At 41.0% G+C, this 22,598-nt stretch overlaps 1 protein-coding gene across 3 annotated transcripts in view; it reads right to left on the reverse strand.

The window, feature by feature from the left end:
- The window catches only part of EPB41L4A (erythrocyte membrane protein band 4.1 like 4A), a 215,585-nt gene that overhangs the window by 31,118 nt on the left and 161,869 nt on the right, over positions 1 to 22,598 (reverse strand). For all 3 annotated transcript variants that reach the window (XM_034773024.1, XM_034773025.1, XM_034773026.1), the window contains 5 exons: positions 14,428 to 14,518; positions 10,957 to 11,040; positions 7,120 to 7,233; positions 4,457 to 4,504; positions 1,033 to 1,110 (listed from right to left, as the gene is read on the reverse strand). In XM_034773024.1, the coding sequence (XP_034628915.1) occupies positions 1,033 to 1,110; positions 4,457 to 4,504; positions 7,120 to 7,233; positions 10,957 to 11,040; positions 14,428 to 14,518 (415 nt within the window). The remainder of the gene's footprint in view (positions 1 to 1,032; positions 1,111 to 4,456; positions 4,505 to 7,119; positions 7,234 to 10,956; positions 11,041 to 14,427; positions 14,519 to 22,598) is intronic.

Genomic DNA, 22,598 nt, shown 5'->3' on the forward strand with positions numbered 1-22,598 from the left:
GAAGTAACCATTGCTTACTGCTAGTTTGTGTTCTGGTTTATTTTGTCTTTCTTTTCCTTTCTTTAATAATAAAAGAGTCATAGTTAATAACAGTGATTATTTTGCTTGTCTTCAATCATGGTATCCCCTCAGGTATGGCAAGCAACCCATATAATTAAAATAGTGGAGTTACATCCTTGAAATGGCATTAAGAGAAGCAGATATTAAAATTCAGCTACCATTTCTTGTTTCTCTAGGCTGTATTTTAAAAAAAAAATGGATAAAAATATTTGACGCCCAACACCTTAAAACATCCCTTTCTACTCCGGACACACCAGCCACAACCAAGTAATCAGTGTTCAATAAGTAAGGAATTTGATTTGACTGGAGCCAACAAATATTCGGGTTCAAGATAGTGATGGGAAAGTTGAACTAAGTTTTCTTTTAGAAGAGACTGCAGTAAGAAGAAATGGAAATGGGGTCATTCAGATCTAAGAACATGATTCCATTCCCTTCCGCAGAGACACTGCTGACAATGTGCTGGAGTAATGACATCCTCTTGACACACTCTTTTCTTTTACAAATAGACTTTGTACTTTGAATGGTAGAGTGGGTTTTTTCCCTTCAATTTTAGTCACATTTTGAGATGCTGACAATTCACAAGTATACGTGAATGTCATACACTGCACTGCCAGACATTACAGGCATCAATAGTCATTAGAACAGTTCATTTTTTGATCACATGATACATTAAAATCTGTTGTAAACTTCTTCATGTAATTGATTGTATGATGCATTAATAATGAATTCTTCCAAATGATCAGTATGGGGACTAGAATTGATTGCATAAACATATGTATATGTGCTTCTCTAATTAAATTACCGGTACTTGTATGCAAATTTGAGCTTTAAATTGCCACATTGTGTCTCAGTGAGATTGTATAAAACTAGAGCAAGTTAATATAGTCTATAGAAAGATCAGCAGAGAAGCAGAACTGTTACAGAAATATTAACAATCTATTTGTGTTTTGCACTGCAGTAATTAAAATTTACCTGTTTCTCTTCTTCCGATGCTCCCGGTTAGAATTTTCAGACTCACTACCACTGCTGGTATTACAACGAGATCGTGACCTGGGGAGTGGAACAGTAAATCAGGAACTAAGAACAAGAATTATCAATATTAACAAGTTCACTCTCAATATTAACTATGCAACATTTTGCAATTAATACTTTATAAAATAAAGAGCTGTGTTCATTTGTTTCCTAGAATGTCCATAATACTGTAAAGTTCTGTACAAGTCTATGAACAATATCCAGCAAGAAGGAAGTAGGAAATAGCAGAGATAATGTAAAACTTTGTCTACACTTGAAAGTGATTTCAGAGTATGTTTTTGTGTGTTAATGATCAGAAACAACTGTTTTGAAAGCAGATGTCCACATTGCTGTGTTTTCTGGGCTTTAGCTACTTCCCTTTTGGACCACTGACTCCACACAGTACTGCATTTCTTCAAATTAAGTGCACAGCCTTCAGGATGGGCATCCCACTGTGTAGTCACAGAATCATAGAAATGTAGGGCTGGAGGGGACCTCAAGAGGTCATCTAGTCCAGCCTCCTGTGCTGAGGCAGGACCAAGTAAACCTAGACCATCCCTGATAGGTGTGTGTCTAACCTGATGGGGATTCCACAACCTCCCTTGGTAACCAATTCCAGCGCTTAATTACCTTTACAGTTAGAAGGCTATCTATCCTACATTTCCCTTACTGCAGATTAAGCTTATTTACTTCTTGTCCTACAATCAGTGGACATGGAAAATTCATCACTTCACTCTTTATAGCAGCCCTTAACATATTTGAAGAGTGTTGTCAGGTCCCCCTCCCACCACCCATCTTCTTTTCTCAAGACTAAACCTGCCCAGTTTTTTTAATCTTTCCTCATAGGTCAGGTTTTCTAAACCTTCTATCATTTTTCTTGCTCTCCCGTGGACTCTCTCCAATTTGTCCACATCTTTCCGAAAGTGTGGTGCCCAGAACTGGACACACTACTCCAGCCGAGGCCTCACCACTGATAAGTAGAGTGGGACAATTACCTCCCATATCTTACATACAACACTCCTTTTAATACATCCCAGAATGATATTAGCCTTTTTTCACAACTGCATCACATTTTTGATTCATATTGAATTGATGATCTGCTATAATTTTTAGCAGTGCTACCACCTAGCCAGTTATTCCCCATTTTGTAGCTGTGCATTTCATTTTTCCTCCATAAAACTCCCTACTTTGCACTAGTCTTTATTGAATTTCATATTGTTGATTTCAGACAAACTCTCTGATTTGTCAAGATCCTTTTGAATTCTAATCCTGTCCTCCAAAGTGCTTGAAACCCCTCCCAGTTTGGTGTCATCAGCAAATTTTATAAGCATATTCTCTACTCCATTACCCAAATCACTAATGAAACTATTGAATGTTCTCCTGCTAGGCTCTAGGCATTCTGAGCTTACTCTCGCTGCATGTTGTGGGACACCTACCAGAACCCCACTACAATTCTGGGACTTGGGGTCAAACCAAAGATTTCCAATGAGTCCTCTCTTTTCAGCCCATCATTCCCCTGGCTTTTTGAGAGTTGCATGATTTTCAAACTGGTATGAAGCAGCATGGAGGAAACACTGCTGAGCGCTGTGATTCTGACAGTCAGTATAGAAACAGACTGATCCACATGTATTGGCAGTTTGGCAGCAAGATGGTTTTGCTTGAGACAGACAGGTGTCACGATGATGCAGGCAATATGAGTACATGAGAAGGAAACCGAACAGTCACTTTTGCAAGAACTTTTCTTGGAGCGGCTTCTCTCTGTGAGCCACTGCTTCTGGACTCTGTCAATTAGCACCTTCCTCGCTTATCAAGCCTTTCACTGGCCACTTGGATAGGAGAAAGGAGCTGTTTAACTATACCCTGAACTTGCTGCATTTTGTACAACCTCTGAGACAGCAAGCAAGAGAGCCCTCACCACAGGGTGGAAAGAAGAGGTGGAGAGATTTTCTGGATGTTATGAACAGCCAGAGAAATGACCTTTATTGAATGATGCAACTGGTCAAGGACACAGGGTCAAAGATGTGTTGTGCTCCTATTTTGATGCTAGGCTATTTTACATTTATGTAAGGATTTCATGCTGCTTTGAAAATTTTCAACCAATTTCATGACATTTTTAAGAATAAAAGTATGGCCAGACTGGGTCAGACCAATGGTCCATCTAGCCCAGTATCCTGTCTTTCAACAGTGGCCAGTGCCAGATGCTTCAGAAGGAATGAACAGAATGGCAATTATCAAGTGATCCCTCTCATCCAGTCCCAGCATCTGGCAGTCAGAAGTTTAGGGACACCCTGAGCATGGGGTTGCATCCCTGACCATTTTGACTAATAGCCATTGGTGTGTGAATTTACCATGAGCTGGATCGCACAGGGGTGCATCTGGCTCGCATCAGCATTTAAACAGTGAGGTGACAGCCATTCTAGATGACCCCAGAACAGTAGAGGGCACACAGGTAAACAGAAAGGCTGACCCAGGTGTGCAGCAAAGTAATGTGGGACTGCAGTGGGAAGTGAAACAGTAGAATTGAAATGGGGATGTGTTCACACCTAATTTCTTGTTGGTAAGTTCAGGGTATAGTTAAACAGCTCCTTTCTCCTATCCAAGTGGCCAGTGAAAGGCTTGATAAGCGAGGAAGGTGCTAATTGACAGAGTCCAGAAGCAGTGGCTCACAGAGAGAAGCCGCTCCAAGAAAAGTTCATGCAAAAGTGACTGTTCGGTTTCCTTCTCATGTACTCATATTGCCTGCATCATCGTGACACCTGTCTGTCTCAAGCAAAACCATCTTGCTGCCAAACTGCCAATACATGTGGATCAGTCTGTTTCTATACTGACTGTCAGAATCACAGCGCTCAGCAGTGTTTCCAACGTGAGTTAATTACAGTCGGTTGAGACACCAGATAATTCTAAACAAAAACGTGTGTGTGGAGGCAATTCAATTTATCCTGAAACCCTCAAGTTGATCCAAAATAACTTTCCAGTGTAGACAAACCCTTAGTAAACTTTAACCAGGCAGTATAGTACGGTAGGGTAACTTCCAGCGAGTTTTGCCGTGATGAGTCTACAAGCAGTAACTGAGGTCATATTATGAAGCTTTTCAGCAGACAAAGGATACTTATACAATTTTACATGGGTGGGATTCAACACATTTTTAAATGATCCAGTGAAAAAAAATAATACAAAGCTCTAAATGTAGCAATTTAGACAGATGGATAAGTAAAAAATAGACAATTTTGTGCTATTGTAGGTTATTAAAGTATTGTAATTAAAGAACATTGTGTATGCTACCATTTTGTAGTTTGTATTAGAATGTAAATCATCCCTACTGAGACACAAATACAAAAGTCTCCAATATTCTCTTTCTAACCTCTCCTTGTCAAATAATATTTACCTTCTCCTTTGCTTTAGATCTGAATCTTCACCACTGTTCTGGGCTTTTCTATGACAAAGATAATTAAGGAAGCTTTGAATGAAACATCTATAGGCCACTTGAAGTCTAATATTAATATGCACTCACCTTCTACAACAAAGCCTTCAGATAGAAAATAGTTGATGCTTGTGAAGTGCTTGAAGGATCAAAGTATTCTTATACCATTTTAAAAACTACCATATGCACACGGAACACTGTCGGTTATTTGTGAGATCTGAAATTCATTTTCTAAAGAGTACTGAAGGATTTTAAAAAACTTAGAATGAATTAAGTGGAGTTTGCAAATAAACAGAAGGAAAAAACAGTCTGATCAGGTTGTGATTCTACTGAGTTTAACAGTGTTCTTTAAAAGTGGCCCGAAAAAGATTTTTCATTGATCTTGTGCCCACTTTTGCTTCTGTATGATGTATAAAGAAGGGATTAAGGGCTGATATTTTTTTCTCTCTTTGTTTTTTTACATTAGAAATATGAGGAATGTCAAGTTTGGTTCTCTCTGGTTTATTTGGAGGACCGCCTAGGGGAACCAGGAATGTATATTCTGAGTTCTCGCACCTTAACTAATGAGGAGATATGGTGTTCAATCTTCAACAAGGAGGTTTCTTTTCCAAAAGTCACTGAAGTTAATCAGGACAACTGGGGCCAGATCCTCATGTGAATCAGTGAAGTTGATGGAGCTAAGCTGATCTACATCTGCTGAGGATCTAGTCTGAAGGTTATAAGCAACTAATAGAAGATCCTTTCCCCTCCCAATTATTGTGATGTCAGGTTTACTAGTTCTCCAGTCTTCAGAGAATCTTTCAAAGCAGACAAGTCCTGAATTTTTAAGTATTTAGACAATAACAAAAACTTTTAGGTCTTCTTTACACATTAGTATAAAGCAAAATATTGACACACGTTTTCTTTTTTTCCCCTTGAACTTTGCAGGTCATCTTTAACTATGCACAGATGGATTGCTACAGTTCCCTATCAAGTCAATGACAAAGCTCTCGCATTGACTTCAGTGGGACCAGGGTAGAGCTCTGCAAGTTAGCCAGTAGAGTGCATTCAGTGTAGTAAAGTCTGACTTTTTTCTACTAAGGCTAGTAAACAGCACACAAACACCACAATTATTCTGTTATAAGGCAGATGAAAAAACAAAGAGCACTAATGAAATTCAAGACTCAGCAGGATATAATTGGGTTAGCACCTGTCAGTGTTCACAAGCTCATGTATGAGATAAGACTTTGAAAAACATTTCTATAATGCTGTAGCCCAAGAGAAAATGTGTTATTGGCATGACCACCTATCAATATTGTAGATATTGCAGATGCCTGTCCCAGGTATACATGCTACACATCTCGAAAAGATCTCTTATTGCATGTCACACAAGTGTTCTACTTTTCATGACATACGGTGTTATACATTGCATATCTAAATTTCTTTTTTTTAACTGACCCCAGTGAGCATTCTGATGGCTAAAATTGAACTGAATCAGAATAATGGTCTCAGGAAAATAAAATACATTCCAAGTAAGACTTACAAGCGCCAGATACCCAGCAGGTGGAAATCAACATAATTCAGTGATTTCAATAGAGCTATGCTAGTTTATACCAGCTGAGGATCTAGGCCACAGGGTCTAGTATGAGGCTATCAAGCAGATTTAATGGGTGAGATCCTCACCACTGCTCACCCATTCATGCAGAATAAAAGGGCTGCAGCAGCATAAATGGCCCTAAAAACCCCATAATCCAGCTGGGAGAGGATTCCCTCACCTGCAGGGCTGGTCTCCAAGGACTCCCTTGCAAGCCCTGATGTCAGAGGCATGCTGAGGACAGTGCTCAGGGTGTCCGGGGCAGGACTGCAACACATAGCACTCTGGAGATTCCAGGAAGTGCTGTGGCTGACATAACTAAGATGACCCTGAGACCTATCGAAAGTATGCCGGGGATCTCCCCAGCACTCGGCGCAGCCCAGGACTGCACCTGCAAAGGGAGGTTGAATTACATTAGCCCCAGTTCTTCCTGGATTGCAAGTTCGGGGCCTTGTCTGTGACTGGCGCAGCACAGAATCTCACCCCATATTGTTTTATTGTATTTGTCTAAGCTACTCAAATGTCTGCATAGTTAAAGGAACATACCAAATAGTTCACAGCTGTTTTTGCAGACATACTGTCCAGTGTTCTGAGAGTCACCAAAGGCCATATTGAGGAGCGTTTCCTTAATGACTTCACCAGTTTAGCCTTTTTGTTGAAAACAATAGTGCAATACTGATATTCTTTATAAAATCACATTGTCAAACAAGCGGCCTTCCCTCTCTGCTCCACATAGCGGGCAGAAGCAACTGGGACGAGCACATAGGGGCAGATCAACCACAGCAGGCAAAGGGGCTAACTCAAGGCCTTCCAGCCTCCCACCTCTCTCATTGGACTCAGAAGGATTTGCCTGGGTCTCAGGGGCCACACTTTCCTCCTTCCACATAGGGAGCAGTAATTCTGGAATTTTTGTTCACTCATTGATTATTGGTGCAACTTCTCTTCTGTGACACAGCTCTGGATTAAGGAGCCTTTATTGAGCCCAAAGCAAGGAGAATCACCAAAAAAGACTTCTGTTGTAAGCAGAAGCTAATATAACTCTCTACATTCTTACCTTCTTCTAACTTGTTGCCCAGATTCATTTTCACTGCCACCTGATGGGTTCCGTCGTCGAGAGTAAGGAAACTTTGGTGATTTATTGCGGTCACTGGGAGAATTATACAGTCCACTAGAGTTAAACAGCAAGAGTAAACAATTGAGCTCAAAAATATCAGAAGATTTAGATACCCCAGCCTCATTGTACAGAAATACTGCGCAGGCACATACTTAAGATTTTTAAAAACAGCTGTAATGGCCATGTTAAGAAGGAGTACATTTCTCTATACTGAATGGAGTGTAGATAACAAGATTTGATCAAGCTGAGGTTGAGGATGTTACTGTTTTTCAAAAATAAATATATTACACTGAATCTTGAAAACAAGGGACAATTACACAGAACCCTTTGGAGAGTGATAATGGGACATTACAGAGCACTGCCACTGATTCAGTAGTTCTGAGCAGCCACAAAGAAGAACAGACCCATCCATTATTTCTGGTATAGGGAGATTTTTGTAATAAAGAACTGTTGTAGCTGACAGCTAAACTTTCAAATACACATTTTATTTATAATGCTAGTGAAAACAGGAGACTAATCCATACTATAATTTACATACATAGGGACCTTAGCCCCCTCTCCCAATGTCCACATAACTTAAATTAACATAAAACACCCAATTAATGCAAATGGGAGTTACACGCCATAGATGCTCTAAAGAATAGCCCTTGTTTTGAAACTAAAAAGGGTTCCAAAGACTTTGTGCACTGAAATAAAAATGTCAGCAATCACATCTATAAATATTAAAAACAAATATTCTATGGAACCAAACAACATGAACCTCACAAGATATTTTCTTAATTGCAGTTAACCAAAGCTCTCACTCAGATTTTAGCTCTCCACACTACCATCCACACAGAAAAACCTTTTATCTGAGTCTAGAGATGCTTTGGACATAGCTTGCTTTGAACATAGAGGTATAGGTCAGAGCTCAGCTCTACTTCAACTTGGGCTGGAACATGCTTACTTTGCAGCGTGGTTGCAGACCGTACCCAGGTTACAGAACTCAAGTGCTGAGAGTCCTCCAATGCCTTTCCACAATTCCTCCAGGGTTGTATTTTCCTGCCCTTCTACCTACTCCCTTACTCTACGCCCGCCAGAAGTCACCGCACAGTTTATATACACCAGACTGGCATTTATGCCCCACATTCCATGAGACCTGCTCCATTTCTGCACAGCACTCAGACAGCACTAGAACATGGAGGCCATCCAGGAAATCCTCAACCCAGTGTGTTGCTGGCTGGTCAGAGGCTCACACTAATGGTCTGTTGGACCTCTGGTGTGTGGTCAGTAAGGTCCACAGTTTGTCCCCAAAATCAACATATCTGTGAGAACATCTCCAAGAGACCGGCAGAGGTGGGGATTCATCAAATGGGAATACAGCGAGGAAAAGTATCAAAAACTTGAAGAGTGCACACTGCAAGGCAAGAGACTCCAACAGCAAGTCTGGCATCTCACCAACAACCCACCCCAACAACGAGGAATACCGTCAACTTGCTTCTGGACTGATATAGCCTCTTCATCTGAGTGTCCTGGCACTGAAGGGTCAGCACAAGCGCCTCACACAGCTCCACACAGATAGCCTTCCTCATATGTAGGGAAGACCCAATGCTGGTCATCCCAGGTCTGCATGATGATGTAGTCCCACAATTTAGTGCTTGTGGTCTTGCTCCAGAACCATCAGTCATGATAGGGGGATTCACAGCAACTAAATCTTGAATCAGCTGTGCCTACTGCATCATATCTGCATGCAGCCTGCCTGATCTCAGCAAGACACACTTTGCCTTCTCACGGTGACAAGCCACTGCCAAAATGCTCTCCACAACATTTCATGCCCTGCACTGGCCAGCTGTTCCTGAAATAAGAGTTGCATTAATGCCAACAGCTGGAACAGGTCATGGTCCTGAGCTGGACCCATGCCTTGCTACTTGTTGGAATGGAGCAATGTGACGCATACCAAGATGGAAGTGCTTCAGTTTACTGACTTGGTGGGCTAAGACTACTTTCGCAGAGGGGCCTAGGAAGAACAGACAAGTTCTCCCATAATATACTGGGAAATGATTCATATAGCTGCACAACACTAAGAACCATGGAATATGCCCCCAGAAATCCTAGTGCCTAACCTGGGTTAGTGCAGCACCAATGTGGACACAGCTACATGGGTACGACTTGAGCTTGGCTTTGCAGCATGGATGCTCACACTTGGGCTTGGCTAACTCGGGTTCCCAGACCAGGTAAACTGCACTGAAGATGTACCCACAGAGACCACTTCCCCTATCACTGAAATGCAGCTATTTCTGGGTGAAGTACAATAATGTTTCAACTGTGCATCATAACTTTACACAACGTTTTAGTGCTGGAAGTAAAAAAGAATCCAATACCCAACTGATAATGCAGGGGAAACGTAGAATTAATTACCCACATTGGGAATTTGATCAGTGACAGTTAAAGTTCCCACGCTTGTGAAAAGTGCCAAGTGATATTTAATGAAAACATATGCTCAACTCTTCAGTTTAACACCTAGGCTGAAAGGCTGCATCCCGGCAGCCTAGTGCTCATAACCCTATGATGGCGCACACCAATTCAGTTCTAATTCAGGGGTGACAACATCTGAACTGTTGAATTATCAAAACCACTTTGCAGGCCCCCTGAGTTTTCCTTGGAGGTCTCCCATCCAAGCAATGACCCCGTCTGATATTCTAACTGGGTCACAGCACAGGTTAATTAATTTACAATATGGTAATTCCCCACAAATACTCTTTGTATGAAAATATTTAAGGAAAAGGTCATGTATATGACAGCACATGTATATTCTGGCCACAATGTCAGGTAGAAGGCAAAACAAGTGCTTCCAAAACCCCAGTGAGTGTATATTTCATTATGACAGAGTGGTTTATTGCTCTTACAGTAAGTAGTTCCACAATCTTTTTGGATGAGATATGTTAAACTAAGGTCCTAACTTGGTCCATTGAAGATCACTTGGTATTTTTCACAAGAAAAATGATGGTAATACTATGTATTCTGCCCAAAATCCAGTTTTGTTACATTCTGCCTTCCTAAATGCCCTCTGGGGTTTCAGTTATATTCTTCTTCTTCACTCCCTGCCATAAATGGTTGTTCTAGAGCATTACTCTGCTCAGTTAAAGAGTTGTACTTCATCCCAGAGATGACTGCATTTCAATGGTGGAAATTCTTTACTAAAGACCATGAAAACCGGCATATGCAGCCAAGTGCTTTGGGATAGATGGAGCTATATAATTTCAAGATCATCATTTGGCTGCTAAAATATCAAATTTGCATCTTCCCAAAGGGATCATTTTAACACAAAAGCAGCAACATCGCAGTTGGCTAACATTTCCTCTCTCAAAGGTCACAAAATCATTTTTAATGTCAATTTACCATGAATGTAATAATATACTAAATGTTTCAGCTGGATTAAGCATAATGCTTATTTCTTCTGCAAAAGTGTAATTTGCTACCAGGATATTACTTTTGTACTCTGATTTACCTTACTGAAAAATAAATACATGCACTTTGCACTTCTAGCAACAGAATACTTATCAATTGTTTCATTCTTTCCCTGAAAGGGCACTGATCAGAACAAGCCATGATGGCATCCAGAATGTACAAATGGAATCCAGGAACTTATGCAGAAATAACATGCTACACATACAGGTCTGGCTCCTGGAATACATGATATATGTTCACTCTGACATTGCACTCATGAATATATTACATCAACCACTCTTACACCATCAACCAAACAAAATCTTTGCCATTGCATGATGTTTACCTTACCTCTGGGGGCCATTTTCCTCCCATGGTGCACTTATTTTACTTCTTTGGGTTTCTGGACTATTTTCACTTTTTGCCTTTTTAAAGCTAAGGAAAAATACATATAAAAATAAAAACCATGACAATGATAATTTAAAAACACTTTTTTTGCCCATGACCTCATTAATGCTCATTCTAGGGACATGCAGGTCTGAGGGTTTGTCTACACTTACCGGGGGATGGATGCACGACGATTGATGCATCGGTGGTTGATTTAGCAGGTCTAGTGAAGACCCGCTAAATCAACTGCAGATCACTCTCCCGTCAACTCCTGTACTCCACCTGAACAAGAAGCGCACAGGGAGTCGATGGGAGAATGCGTAGTGTAGACCCCACGGTAAGTAGATCTAAAGTATATCAACTTCAGCTACGTTATTCACATAGCTGAAGTTGCATAACTTAGATCGATCTCCCCCCATAGTGTAGACAAAACCTGACAAAACCCACTTCTCAGGCATAAAGCCATTGGCCCTCCATACTAAAGAATTCCTCACAGAAACATCAGCTATGGAAGTTGGAAAGAGCACCAGCGAATTAGCTCTGAAATATCATTTCTGACTAACTCTGGAAAAAAATGTTCCAAGGCAGCCAGGGATAGGACAGTGGACTCACAAGTAGTTAGTATTGAGCATGTGACTGAACTCCTACACTACATGGAGGAGAAGCCATCAGTATGTTCTAAAACAGTGGCTCTCAAACTTTCCAGACTACTGTACCCCTTTCAGAAGTCTAATTTGTCTTGCTTACCCCAAGTTTCACCTCAGTTAAAAACTACTTGCTTACAAAATCAGATATAAAAATACAAAAGTGTCACAGCACATCACTGAAAAATTGCTTATTTTCTCATTTTTACTATATAATTATAAAATAAATCAATTGGAATATAAATATTGTATTTATATTTCAATATATAATATATAGAGCAGTATAAACAAGTCATTGTCTGTATGAAATTGAAGTTTGTACGGACTTTGCTAGTGCATTTTATGTAGCCTGTTGTAAAACTAGACAAATATCTAGATGAGTTGATGTACCCTGTGGAAGACCTCTGTGTACCTCAGGGGTACGTGTCCTCCTGGTTGAGAACCACTGTTCTAAAACATCTGAATCTCTGCAAGATCATCTGTAATATCTCTTCTTTCTTTCAGTTTCTTCTTTTTCCATTGCTGGTTTGTACATCTCTTAGTCCAGCCAAGGAAAAATATCCAAGGCTCCCTGGACAGGCTTTCCAAGAACTGGTTTCTGGTTGGAGAATGCTCTCTCTCTCTACATTGGCTGATCATGCCTTCCCCACAGTGTACCACTGGATAATCACGCTAGCTGTCACTGAGCTCCTCATAACTGGCACAGCATCATAATAATAATTAATGGAGATATCCCATCTCCTAGAACTGGAAGGGACCTTGAAAGGTCATTGAGTCCAGCCCCCTGCCTTCACTAGCAGGACCAAGTACTGATTTTGCCCCAGATCCCCAAGTGGCCCCCTCGAGGGCTGAACTCACAACCCTGGGTTTAGCAGGCCAATGCTCAAACCACTGAGCTATCCCTCCCCCCCCCCAACACTTCCAAAGTACAAACCATCAACAGAGACTTCTAGAGAGGTTTAGAGGGACACAAGCCAGCATTCTTCACTGTAAGGGTAAAGTTTGTCACCTCCCTGACAGACTCAGCTTTATTAAGGAAACTTGGATACTTAATTTGTCAATCTACTTTTAACCTCAGCCTTCTGTTACTCCAGGTCGTTGAGTTAATCATTTAATTCTCATATAGTGTAAAAATTGCAAAGCTACCAGCAAGGCAGCAAAAAAAGACAGAAATTAAATGAGGTCACTTCAGAAGGTGAATCGTATTTTTCTTAATATTGCACCCATTTGGCTGTCAATTCAGATGTACGCAGAGAATCTATTCCCAACCCCAACTCACTTCAGTTGGTACAAATGAACCTGATAAATAGGCTCTGTCCTGTATTGGGGGAACCTCCCCCGGCCTTTTTTTGCATAGTATTACAATTACACAATGAGGTGATAATTAGAATGATGACACAATTTTAAATACATGTCCAACACAGCTTAAAAAAAAAAAAAAAGAAAGAGGAATAATCCCAGGTGCTGAATTAACAGTATTAGAATTCTAAACCATTTCTCATTCAGAGCAGACATACATTTTACAGGTAGAGTGCTAGAGCATGGCAGCTCTTCAGATACTGGCATTATCTTCAGGAATGCAGTTGCAAAAGGGATTGAGCTCATTCAGTACCTTTGAAAAGGTTAGCATTGGAATTTCATGAGAGATTACTGTTTTTTTCCTGGTTTATCTTGAATTTATATCATTTATGCAGTGAATGAGATGCTAAGCTATGAAGACTCAGCTCAGAGGAGTTGATAAAAGATGCCTTGTAAGCATTCTTAGGGTGTACTACTAAAATGAAGTGGGCTGGAGTAACAAACTGTAAATGCCTCACAGAGGAAGTATGCTGTCTGGTCCCCATGTTTGGTAGAGGTGGAAAATATTTCTCAAATGCTGATACAGATACAAAGAAAAATCAATGTTGTTATTTAACTCTCATGCTAGAGAAACTTCTCTCTTAATATCTTCTCTAAAAGTGGAACAAGTCTCTATACAGACAAGTGCCTACAATACACAAGATATGCAGTCTGCAAGGAATAGCAGATATACTCTGAAGTTGTTTTAACCAGTTCTTTTAATTTAAAATGATTAACAGTTTAAAAACATACATATTTCAATTTTGTCATGTTCAGGTGTTCAGGTTCAGGTTTTCTTTCCCATCTGTTAACTAGAGAAGTAGATTTCAGTTTTGAAAATGAAAGAGAATGGACCATTATATTCAATGGAGTGTTGCTGATTTACACCAGCTCATGATCTGGCCCAAAAGATTCTTAAACTTTGGTCAGTGTTATGCCTGACCTTACCAGTGTCTGCAGCACAGTAGAGTGGGTGGTGGTTGCAAGGACTAACAGCAGTGCCAGATTTCCCAAAGTGGGCAGCTTGAGTGGGATGGGGCCACGCCCACCTTTTCCTGCCTCACACTGGAAAGAAGAATTGTCCCTGAACAAAGGTGGACAGTAGGAACACATGCTGCGCCCTTTCAAAGGATTTCTCAAACTCCATTCTTCCTCTGCATTCTTGGATGCATTGATCCTGCCAGGCAGTGTCCTTCATGCCATAATATGGTGGAGGTTTTGTTTAAATCAAGACTGGATGTCTTTCTAAACAATACACTCTAGTGCAGCCAGAAGATAAGGCATTGATACAAGAGTTACTGGGTGAAATTCTATGGCATGTGTTAGGCAGAAGGTCCTTCCTGGCCTTAAAAATGTACTAATATTTAATATACTTCTTTTTCTATCTGACATTTTATGGGAGCTCTTCATCAGTAAGCGAAGATTAAACCTTTTTTGGTCTCACTACACTTACCTTTTTACTGGGGAAGGTGCAATAATTTTAGTGGTTCCTTCTTTTTCCCCATTTTCCATATTTGATGTAACCTGATTTATGCTTTTGGATCCTGGGGGAAAAAACAAAACCCCAAACCAATTTTTAGTGGCTCTCCTACATATTTTGGCTACTTTGCAGAACTTTACACAATTCTATTGAATGTACTGCAGTATTGTGTGAAATACAAAAATATACAATTGCTATCTTATTGGTTCCCAGACTGTGGTCCATGAAGCATGTGCTAGCAGTCCCAGGGGAGAAACTGGTCAAAAGATACTAGCTCCTTTATCTTGTTTCCAGCTGCACTGCATTAAAAGAAGGCTAAAAATATATTAAATACTTTCTTAATATTACCTTTCCACATAAGCAATTGCTGCAGTTCCCATAGGGATATTGTGCAGCTGCAAACAGGAGATGGTTTGCCCAACTATGAATAGGAAGGGAGGTGTCTGGGAGACCATATCTTTATTAAGATGTAGTCCATACTACAAAATAAATGGTAATCCATGATGTAATAACTGTGAAAAAAAGCCACTGAAATAATAATACAGCACAATGGATGGATCTTTTTAAAGGAAAATCTCTCAAATTGATAACTTAACATTGTTTGATGCTTGGATAATTTACCTGTATAACATTCATTATTTCTATAGAACTTTGCTAATTTACACTTCTGACCGGAGAACAGCTATAAATTAATGAACTTGTGAATTGACAAGTAAATGGACAAACACAATAAACAATCAAAATAATGCTCATGAAACTTTGTCTTTTGTTCATTTATTTTGTCAGTTGTAGTTTAGTTTTAGTGGAGTGTGGATTAGCTAGATTTTTACCGTATTAGTTATTTATTGGTGCTGACAATGCACTCAACATGTAAACTGACACAATCCCCGCCCCCAGGAATTTAGGGCCCAATGTTGATCTGTGGGAGAGTAAGCCATTTAGGGGACTGGGCACTCTGAGTTGCACTCACAGAGTTTGTTTGCTATTTTTCTGTTTAAGGAAGCACAGGCTGTTGGTCCCAAACCCTCCCCCCCCGCCCCAATCCCCAATCTTGCGGATCACAGGCAGGGGTAGCTCCAGGCACCAGCGCAGCAAGCGCATGCCTGGGGCAGGAAGCCGCGGGGGGTGGCCTGCTGGTTGCTGTGAGGGCGGCAGGCAGGCGGCTTTCGGCGGCATGCCTGCAGGAGGGCCGCTGGTCCCGCGGCTTTGGTGGCAATTCGGCAGTAGGGACGCTGATGGCGCGGTACCGGTGGAACTCCCGCAGGCATGCCACCGAATCTGCATGACTGCCATGCTTGGGGTGGCAAAAAACATAGAGCTGCCCCGATCACAGAGACATGGGGATCAGCCAGAGACGTGGGGCATATGTATAGAGGACACTTGGCAACAGTTTATTCCCAATAATCTGCCAGGTGCCCTCCCTATTTTGGTTTCATCCACCCCAAATCTGTAGGGTTGGAATCTTCTGTGGAATCTATGTAGAAGCTTCCACAGAATGGGAGGAAAATGCAGCACTCCCTCCTTCCATGCCCCGCTTCCAGGATCCAAGGAAATAGGTTCATGCATTTATGCTTTGAGAAGCACAGAGACCTTAAACTCAGATTTATTCACACATAACACACTAGGCAAAGACAGTTAAGCTCAAAGTAGCATAAAAATGTTATACTGTATATAAATTTCCACATTTCAAAATCATTAAAGGAAAAACTATTTAACCTAGTACATCCTGCAGGTTTGTTAACACCATCAAGATTTGTTTGTTTTGGTCACACTGCCTTTTTGGCTTCCACATTGTACAATATATATTCACAGTTCTGATGTCTTGTTTCTTCTGTGGAACTACCAAGGAAAAAATTATTTTGAATATTGATTAAATATCTAACAGAGTGAAGTATACGGGTGCCAGTAAAATTATTCCAAGACTTTTTAAAAAATGGATAGCATTTAGATATTGTAATATTACAATGCAAGATATTTGCAACTAGTTAAGAAATTCCTGGACCTCTGGTACACCCTGTAAGATTCATCTTTTTTACCTGAGCCATGGTATTAGCATTGTACTAAAAATAATCTGGGTGAGACTTCTGTCTCTGTCCTCTGTACACAGGCTTTACAAAATAACATTCCCTTCAACTCACACTCTCTCTTTCCATCTCAATGACAGTTTTAGTCACCTCCTACAAAGCTTATCTTCAAAACTGTTCTCAACTCCTGAGATAGAGTATCCAAACCACTTTGTAAATCAGTTCCGGGTAGGGCTCTTGTATTGTACATCGAAGATAATGCAAGATTTCAATTTAAAATTCTTCACACCGCTATAGATTGATTGACATCTATAAAACTACTCATAAGGAAACACTAGGTTTTGTGTTTGGAAGGAACAGCTTTTATAATGTCATGGTATGAAATAATAGCTTTTTCAGGGTTATAATAACTAGAAGTAATGTTTAAAATTTAGTGAGGGCTCATTTGTGCCTTTTAAGCACACCCCACATTAAGGGTCAATGCAGAGAAAAGCCACCACAGAGGTAGCAGTGAAAGGAATTCTGCCTCCCAGAGCTCCTGGATGTGGAAAGGCTAAGCATCCAACCCTTTCTGGGCTGCAGTTTACTATTTTCCATGTGACTTTGCTGCCTGGTGAATACGGGAGATGGAGCCAAGGCCGTTTCTCCTCCCCCGGTCCTCTGTCTCCCCCAGGGAAGTAAAAAGAGAGCAGTCCTTGCATTTCTCTGAGGGCAAAGACTGTGATTATGCCTGCCCTTTACTCTGGTCACACAAGCATAAGGATTAGGCAGACTCATGCCCTAAATAGTGAAATATGGAACAGGTACAATTTACATTTGAAGCCATTTGTAAACACAAAATGTAAGACAGTATTTCGGGATTTTAAGTATGCTCCATTTTATAATCAATTAAAGAGAGAACCGAAACTATAATCTACCTGAAGCAGTGCACATTCATCCATACAGCTAAGTTTCTATTTTCTAGTACAGGTTAATAGCTATGATGCTACAACACCACTTGGATTGTGAAAGAATGGGGGAAGAGAATGGGAGAATAAAGGAGTTAGAAAAACAGAAGACTCTTCCTGATTGAGTCTGAATACAAAAACCACAGAAAAAAACCAAACCCAACCTTATTAAAAGAATAAAGAATACTGCAAACATTCCCTCTTTGGAAGGTGCAGCAAGAGATCAAAATGTTTAAGGTCAAAATAAAAAAGGTGACACATAATAAGAATGGTGAAAGGCAATTTCCCCTCTTTTTTCAGCATATGAGGAGGGAGCAAGTTGGGGCAGTAAGTTATAGGGAGTTAGTGGTGTTTGGCTTGATTAGTTTTGTGGGTAGATGTTATTAGCCTGCCCATGCCACTAGAAGTATGTGAGATAAAAAGGTCACCATTCAAAGCTAGCACACTGTAGTTAATGCTTTTTCTGAGTCCAGGGAAATAACTGCAGTAGCTCAGATACTACTATGTGGTAAATAGAGATATTTACCTGTAACTGGAAGTTCTTCAAGATGTGTGGTCCCTATCAATATTCCATGTGTGGGCATGCATGTGTACCATGCACCTGAGACCGGAAAATCTTGCAAGTAGTGTCTGTGTTAGTCTAGGCCTCCACCCTGGATCTCCTTGTGCTTAGCACCTAGGGTGAAGGGGGGGTGAGGACCGACTACCTCTCCAATTCTTTTTCTACCATTAATCAGTCATGACTTGAAACAGAGGGGAAGGAGGAAGGGTAGTGGAAAACAGATAGAGACCACACATCTTAAAGAACTTCCAGTTAAAGGAAAGTAACCTCCATTTCTTCTTTGAGTGCTGGTCCCTATGTGTATTTCACACCTGAGTGTCTGGCAAGCAGTACTCATATAGGAGGGGGGTGTGAGGATGCAGGTTGTATAGATGTCTGTAAAACTGCAATTCCAAAGGCTGCATCAGCAGAAGGGGCTTGGACCAAAGCATAATGCATCTTAAAAGCGTGCATGGAACTCCAGGTTGCCCCCTTACATATGTCCAACGTAGGCATGTCTCGAAGAAATGCTACTCAGGTTGCCTGTGCTCTAGTGAAATGGGCCCTCGTCCTGTCCAGGGGAGTGAAATGCGTCAACTGATAGTAAAGGAGGCTACAGCCAGAAATCCACTTATAGAGTCTCTGAGCAGATATTGTTGGTCTCTGTGCTCACTCCACTATAGCAACAAATAGTCTAGATGATTTTGTAAATGGTTTCGTTCTTTGCAGGTAGATTGCCAATGCTCGTCTGACATTGGGAGAGTGAAGTCTCCTCTTCTTCCTGGAGATATGAGGTTTTGGGAAGAACACCATTAAGTGGATCAATTAGTTTATGTGGGAATTTGCAAATTACCTTTGGGATGAATTTCAGGTGGAGACAAAGGATACGTTCTCTTTATGAAATGTAGCCTATAGAGTTTAGCCATGACGGTCTCCAGCTCACCCACCCTCCTGACCGACCTAATGTCAACTAGGAAGGTGACCTTCATAGACAGGTGGGACATAAAGCACACGTCCAATGGTTCAAAAGGTGGCCCAGTAAGTGTTGAAAGTAGGAGATTGAGGTCCCACTGTGGTGCTGGCTTCACTACTTCCTAGTCAGACCCTTCAGAATCTAGTTGTTACTGAGTGAGTAAAAATAAAATAGTCACCTACTGGAGGATGGAATGGACTGATTGCGCTAGATGAACCCGCAATAAGCTAATAGACAGACCCAATGTCTTGAGAGTGAGGAGATAGTCTAAAACAGCAGGAATACCTGCAACCCCTGATGATAACTGCTCCTGGTGCACCCAAGTAGAGAAATGGCTCCACCTGGCTAGATAACATTTTCTGGTAGAATCTTTCCTGCTGTAATTAAAAATAGATCTAACAGCCTCCAAACAGGAATGCTCTAGGTCTGATGCCCATCCAAATACCAAGCCATGAAGTGAAGAGATTCTGGGCTGGGATGTCTAATCCTGCCATTCTCCTGAGTTAGCAGGTCCAGGAAGGACTGAATGCTGATGGGTTGACAGATTGACATTTGTAGGAGGACTGCAAATTTGAACTGTCTGGGCCAAAAGGGTGAGATGAGAATGACTTGTGCTTTGTTGTGACAAATCTTCCATAGATCCTGGGGTATTAGTGGGATGGGAAGGCATACCTAAAGTGGCCTGTCCAGGACAGTGGGAGGGCATTGCCCCTTGAGTCCTGACCTTGTGCTTCTCTGGAACAATATGTTGAACTTCTTGTTCATAGAATCATAGAAAGGTACGGCCAGATAGGACCCCTTGAGGTCAGCTAATCCAGCCCCCTGCACTGAGGCAGGACCAAGTACACCTGAGAACTGATTGTCTAGCCAGTTCTTAAAAACCTCCAATGATGAGAATTCCACACTCTCTCTTGGTAACCGATTCCAGTGCTACTAAACTATTCTTATACTTAGAAAGTTTTTCCTAATATCTAACCTAAATCTCCCTTGCTGCACATTAAGCCCGGTACTGCTTGTCCTACCTTCAGTGGACATGGAGAACAATTGATCACCATCCTCTTTATGACAGACCTTAACATATTTGAAGACTATTATCAGGTAGCCCCCAGTCTTCTTTTCTCAAGACTAAACACGCTCAGATTTTTTTAACGTTTCCTCATAGGTCAGGTTTTCTAGACCTTTTATCATTTTTGTTGCTCTCTTGTGGACTCTCTCCAGTGTATTCACATCTGTGAGTGAGCCAGACTTGTTGAATATGGAGATACAGCCTGGTGAACAACATTGTCGGGGCCAGGCCTTGGACAGCCTGTGTGCATCAGTCAGTTACCAAGTTATGGTCAGGAGACGAATAGTTGGGTCAGGGTCAGGCACCAAGTTGCAGGTGGGAGGCAAGTCGCAGAGTTGGGGTTGAGCTGGGAATTCAGGGTCAGGAACCAGGGGACTGACTGCAGGAAAGTAACAGAGTTGGGAATGAACCAGGGTCAGAAGCTGGAGTCAAGGATTCACAGTGAGGCAAGTTCAGGAACAGAAGCAAGTAGTTGGTCTGCATCATTGTTGAGACAGCTCCCCATGATGTCTTCCTGGTAGCTATACCAACTTGAGGCAATCAGTGGGCTACAGGGGACTGCCACTCAGGCCCCAGTGGGCGGTACTTCCTGAAGTGTCTAGCTTCACAGGGTCCTCCAGCAGAAACATAGGCTGAGCTTCCAATCACAATGTGGAAGTGTTCATGGCCCAGAACCCCCATGGTCCCAGATTCTAGTCCTGCAGGTTCTTACAGGCATTACCTAAATACAGGAGGCCATGTGGCCTAGCAAAGAAAGACAGACACAGACTGTCATTCAGGGTTTGAGAGTGACTCGGTTTATCAGACTGCTCCTGGTATGGAATTTGTCTACAGGGAGGAAGGCCCTTGCTGAGATCAAGTCTAGGTTTGCCCTATAAAGTCTATGAGATGCATGGGAGTCAGAGTAGACTTTTCCATGTTTATGCAGATTCCCAAGCATGCCATAAAGGACAAGGTTGCTGACTGAACTTCCAGATAGGATCTGCCTGTTAGAAGCCAGGTGTTTACATACGGGAAGATGGTGTAGCTGTTTCATCTCATCTCATCTCAGTGTGTTGCCACCACTGAGAAGGCCTTGGCGAAGATCCTTGATACTGTTGCCAGACCGAACAGGAGCACCCTGAACTAGTAGTGTTCCTGTCCTATCAGAAACCTTCTGTGGGATGGGTGAAAGTCCACATGAAAATAAGCATCTTTCATGACAAGAGCTACAAACCATGTGTCTTTTTCCAAGGAGGGAATTACTGATGCCAATGTAACTATGCAAAATTTTAATTTGTGAATGAAATATTCAGCTGAGATAGGTCAAGAATGGGCCTCCATCCACCCTTTTTCTTAGGTACTATCAACAGCTGGAGTAGAACCTGTTTCCTTGATGCTGAGGTGGCACTTGTTCTATAGCGCCTCGCTCGAGGAGTGTCCAGCTCCTATTGGAGAAGCTCCTCATGAGTGTGGTGCTAAAGAGGGGCCAGGAAGGAGGTTTTGGAAGAGCTGGAGAAAAAATCTCGATGGTGTAACCAAAACGGATGATACCCATTTGTCTGTTGTTATAGACCTCCAGTTACAGGCAAAGTATGCTAGGCACCACCTAGAAATGGGTGGGGATGGTATTATTGTTACGTCACAACCTTTGAGTATCCTGTCAAAAGTAACCATTGACTGGTGGATGAAGTCGGGTGGCTGCTGTTGAGGCGGATGGGGCTGCATACTTTGCCCTTTGTATCCTTTGATGCTTCTGTGACAGTTCATATGATCACTGGTGGTAGAAATTATGATATGGTTCTGGATACAGAATGGACTCTTGAAAAATTGTTCTAACACTAATCCTACTGATATGATTTATCTGCCATTATTGGTGCTTAGATACTAAGGTAACAGGTATCTTGGAAACACCTTAGAGATATAGAATCCTTTCATATCTGAATAGCTGCAGTTTTTCCTCAGCTTTTGACCAGTAAAATCTGAACTTTTTTTTTGCATTATCTTTCTGACAGGGTAGGTGTACGTGGTTTGATTTGCTTTTACAATAATTCTTATTATGTCAACTTCTGCTATGGAATATAAATAGATTATTCAGTTTTAAGAACCCTAAATTTAAATAACGAGGAGTCTTGCAGAATTGTTAACTCATGTCTGTTTTTTTTTATTAAACTCAGTCCCTTGACATTATCCGAATATAGTGTTTGTATTTAAACCCACTAATGAGGAGAGAGCATAGTGATACCAAAAGGAAAAAAAAACACTTTCTTGGAAGTTCATGCACTGTGCTGTATGTTATTAACCAGAAATATTGAAACTCGATGGATTTTTATATGTGTATGTTTTAGAAATACCCAAGGTAATTAGAACATAGTCTAGACAACTGGTTGACAAGTTTAATTTTTAAATTGGAACTATCTGTTAAATAAAAACATTAAATATTGTCCTAAACCAATAGTCTCCTGAGTTTACTTTTTCTCTCAACCACACATATATAAATATATAAATAAATAAATAAATAAATATATATATATATATATATATATATATATATATATATATATATATATATATATATATATATATATATATATATATATATATATATATATAT

This window comes from Trachemys scripta, chromosome 6 (assembly GCF_013100865.1).
Source record: "Trachemys scripta elegans isolate TJP31775 chromosome 6, CAS_Tse_1.0, whole genome shotgun sequence".
In the NCBI taxonomy this organism is placed as follows: domain Eukaryota; kingdom Metazoa; phylum Chordata; order Testudines; family Emydidae; genus Trachemys; species Trachemys scripta.